At 31.7% G+C, this 4,669-nt stretch overlaps 1 protein-coding gene across 1 annotated transcript in view; it reads right to left on the reverse strand.

Annotated features, from left to right (window-relative positions):
- CYLC2 (cylicin, basic protein of sperm head cytoskeleton 2) overlaps window positions 1–4,669 on the reverse strand; it is a 70,114-nt gene that overhangs the window by 1,305 nt on the left and 64,140 nt on the right. The window contains exons 3-4 of the mRNA XM_011990056.1: window positions 2,937–2,977; window positions 1,286–1,407 (exon numbers count right to left, since the gene is read on the reverse strand). Of these exons, the coding sequence (XP_011845446.1) occupies window positions 1,286–1,407; window positions 2,937–2,977 (163 nt within the window). The remainder of the gene's footprint in view (window positions 1–1,285; window positions 1,408–2,936; window positions 2,978–4,669) is intronic.

A 4,669-nucleotide genomic window follows, 5' to 3' on the forward strand; every position in this document is an offset into this window, starting at 1 on the left:
AAATTTTCATCCCTTTTTTAAACTAGTGAATAATCATGCCTCATTTGGAGCTTACTTTCAGATTTTAGGATCTTCATAGTTCCCTCAGGATTTTAGGTTCTAATTGGTAGACTCATGGTGTATCTTCACAATCATAGGAGGCTTTTTAAAGTCTATGTTCTTGAGAATTCTTGGAATATCTTGCCCACCTTCTATTTCTAGGTATATCAGAAACTATTCTCTAATATCTAATAGTTTCAGGTTGAGACATATGTTAGTCTGTTTTTATTTTCAGAGTCTCTGGAATTTAGAATGCTACTCATGGATAAAGATAAAAGCCTGAAACTCCTATTGCTTGGCAGACACAAATTGAGTATCATCAGATTGGTAACTGAAATAATGAACTCTATAACAGGGAACGTTAATTTGAGAGAAATTGTGCATTTTGTTTTCAGCTTCGAATTAAATATGTACAAAACTCAATGGCAAAAATAGCTAATCTTTGTACAAATATTAACAAAAATGGGGAAAAAATAAACTCAGTAAGGAAAAAATGAACAAGAACTTTGTTCACAATTAATGGGTTACGTTTTTAAAAATAAACAAGTTAATGATACATTTATTTTGTGAAAACTTCTCTTTGAACATATGCAAATCCCATGTTGACTCCAGAAACATTGGGAAATATTTATTTTCCAATACTCTGAATCCTGAATTCCATATTATGTAATTGAGGAAGCATTAAAGGTATAATGTAATCCCATGACTCAAATGAGGGGTTTCTCCAGCTGTAGAACATTTCCTGAATGTTCATACTAACTCTAATATCAGGAACTCCATATTTTTGTGCTTCTTGGAAACAATTTTTATAATATGGGGTTGCTGAAAAAATAGTTAATGTGAAATAAAGGGGGCAACTGTATACAGTAAAATGCAAATAAAACATATCTACTGTCTTTAAGTGGTAGATGTTGAATCACCTCTAACTGTGCTGTTCAATAGGGCATTTCATAGCCACATGTGAATTTACTTTAATTCAACGTGATTTAAATGTAAAATTCAATTCCTTAGTTGGACTAGCCTCATTTCAAGTATTTAACAGCCTCATTGGACTCAGAGATAAATATTCCCATCATTGCAGAAACTTGTTGGTCAGCTTTGATCTATAACACATACAACTATACACGATTTCACAAGCTTACTACTCAGTGATTACTTAAGACTAATTATAGTTACTTACTGTGGTTATAATTATTGCTAAGTTATTACTTATTATCGATAATTATATAATCTTTCCAATGCTTACAGGAACCGTATTGTCCCGTATTTGAGAAGGTTTTGATCTCCTTTTGGTTCCTGGCCGTTGTGGTTTGGGAAATAACAGGGCAAAGTGTTGCTGATTCCATGATTTTTTGCTTAATTCACTGACTAAAATAAGGAAGACAAAACACACATTTTGGAGTGAATAGAATTTCATCAGAGCTGAAATGGCATTACGTGCAACATACATCATGTAAATGAATAAACAAGTGATTCAAATTATGACTTCATTTGTTTGGTAATGTTTGCAATTTTCTGTTATCAATATGAGGAAATAAACATTGATTTTTCTATTTTGAGCAGTTTCACAGATAATTGTGTTAAGTAGTCATTGCAAAACTAACATAGCTATAATATAAATGGAAAGATTCAGTTTTACTGCTTCCTTTTAAATCTGTCTCTTCCAGTCCAGGTATTTGCTTTATGCTTTTCGTTAGCATACAATTTTATTAATAACAGAAAATAAGTTAACCGCTTCTGTAGCTCCCACAGTACTTAGCACAATGGCGGCATAAATATTCAGTAAATATATGATTTAATCTAAGTGCTAAGGCTTAAGATCTCCTTAATTAGTAATAATTTTCCAAAGTACAGGAGTAAATGCGGCCGGGCACGGTGGCTCACGCCAGTAATCCCAGCACGTTGGGAGGTTGAGGCGGGCGGATCACGAGGTCAGGAGACCGAGACCATCCTGGCTAACACGGTGAAACCCCATCTCCACTAAAAATACAAAAAATTAGCTGCGTGGTGGTCGGCGCCTATAGTCCCTAACTACTAGGGAGGCTGAGGCAGGAGAATGGCATGAACCTGGGAGGCGGAGCTTGCAGTGACCCGAGATCACGACACTGTGCTCCAGCCTGGGCAACAGAGCGAGACTCCGTGTCCAGAAAAAAAAAAAAAAAAATAGAGTAAATTCTATACACCCAAGAATGACATTTTATAGGTAACATATTTTGTAATGGAAATTGACAAAAAGTCTACAGAATGGTAACTGGCTGGGTGAAGTAATCTGGAAACTATAATAGAAATGATTAAAGATATTTAATTTACCAATGAGACCAAGGAGAGATTTCATCATTGTATTTAGATACATGCAGCATTAATGTGTGGAAATAATAGACATTTCTATGAATTTTCTAAAGAAAATCGGATCAATGGGAAAAATGTACAGAAGAAAATTATATTTAAACTCAGTATCTGAGGGGAAAGTACTTGATATTTGAAGTTATTCAAAATCAAATGCCTTTGCCTTGTCTAGTAAAGAAATTTGGGGCCAATTATAAGCTGGATATAATCTATCAGGAATGTTGTAGAAGAAATTCCTGACTTATAGGAAATTTCTAAATAACAAGAAGTTATTTATCCAATTTCTACATTGCTTTTCAACTGTAAGATTATCTGATTGTATGAATTCTAACATGTAACTATTTCCGGCTTTCATATACTGAACATATTTACTTAAACTTCTTTGGATTCAAAACAAAGCAAAATATATGTAAAAGGTGTTCACTGTGCCTGTAAGAAAGGTAATTATCAATTTTATTTCATGGCAATGTTTGCTTCATCACTTTGAATGGAGGATAATACCATAAAATTAAGCACACATGTTTTGCAATACATATTGAATGCTTTCTTACCTGGAATGTAATTATCATATGGCCCAAAGTTTACTCTTTGGCTATTAAAATAAAAAAGAAAGGTTTTAGTTAATTTATATAAAATCACTGTTTTAAATTGTCAATAATATACTTCAGTACTTGCAACCAACAACCAGAGAACTATTTTACAATCTCAGATATCTTTTGTTATATAAGATTACTTCATCTCCAGGATAATAGAGATGAGCAAATGTGTTTTCAAACTACAACAGTACTAAATAATGGTCGGTCAAACAAACTATATATACAAATATGGATCACAAATATATGTGTGTATATTTTCAGATGTACACTTTGTTTACATATGTGTGTGTGTAAACAAATTGCACATCTGAAAATATACATTTTAAAAAATTACAAAAACACAGTTGAATTATTTTTCCCAGTTCATGCTCCAAATTCTCTTGCAATTGAATTTGAAAAAAGGTATCACTTTGTAAACCCTATGCTTATGTAAAAGCATATCCGCAAAATATTCTCAAAACTTCACCAAATCCAAATTATTAAATGGCATATGTGTGCACCCATGAATTTGTGTGTGCATGTGTATATGTCAGTGTGCACAAGGAATTTTATTATTTTTTAAAGAAAATCTGAAAAAAACTATATTGCAAATTGTTTTCCATTTATAGGTTCCCATTTGTTTTATTACTATCTAAACATGGTTGTTCCCATGAAGGAGTGTTTTACAATCCAATTTTTATTTATTGGTGATGAAGACAAATCCTAAGATCTATTAGAGAAATATTACTTTACATTGTTTCATTATATTTTGGATACAGAGCCATGGTTGGTCATGAGTGAGTTTGAGGCTTATGTGCTCATACACAAACACACACATGGTGTTTATTTGACAGTGTGTAAAACCTAAGGTTTAAGCATAGAAAAGCAGTGTTTTGATACCTTGACTAAAGAATGAAGCTAGCAGCATAAAACGTGGCACATTTTTTCATGCTATAAAATTTTGTATTAGCTGAATAATATTTAATATGTTTTCACCAATAAGTTATCTAGCCTATCATCTTAAACTGAGTACATGCAACTAAATTACTTGCCCCACCATATCTGAATCTCTAAATTCAGATCCAGTCAAAGTACATTTATATACTACTGAAGAAATGTTGATGTCCAACGATGATTATGAACTAACTGCATTATTCCAAAAGCTCTCAAAGAGGAAAGATTTCAAGTTCATGAAACATTTCTAAAATTGAGATTTTCAAAACAGTACATTAGAATGATCTGTTAATTTCTTCTTTAATTTCTAGGACATATTCTTTAATCACCCAGCAATTGAATTTGAAATCAATAATAAAATTATCTAGAAAATATGTAAACATTTGAAAAATAAACAGCTCCTTTTAAAGAACTAGTGGTCCAAAAGGACCACAATGAAAACCTATTTAAAAAGAAGCAACTTAACAATAAGATAATATATGAAAATTATAGAATACTGCTTAAAAGTTCATAGAGAATAACTTGCAGTTTTAATATTTTATATTATAGAAACTGTTTAAAATCAATGTTTTAAATCTCTCCATTGAAACTAGGAAAATAGTATAAGAAAAGAAATAGAGGAGGACTAAGTATGTTCCAACTCATTTTTGAGGCTAATATAAATAACCCAAATCCTTTTTAGGTCAATACTAAAAATGCATATTACAGATGAATATCCCTCATTAATATAGGCACATAATTTCTTAAAATTTAAA

Source organism: Mandrillus leucophaeus, unplaced genomic scaffold (assembly GCF_000951045.1).
Source record: "Mandrillus leucophaeus isolate KB7577 unplaced genomic scaffold, Mleu.le_1.0 Scaffold368, whole genome shotgun sequence".
Classification (NCBI taxonomy): Eukaryota; Metazoa; Chordata; class Mammalia; order Primates; family Cercopithecidae; genus Mandrillus; species Mandrillus leucophaeus.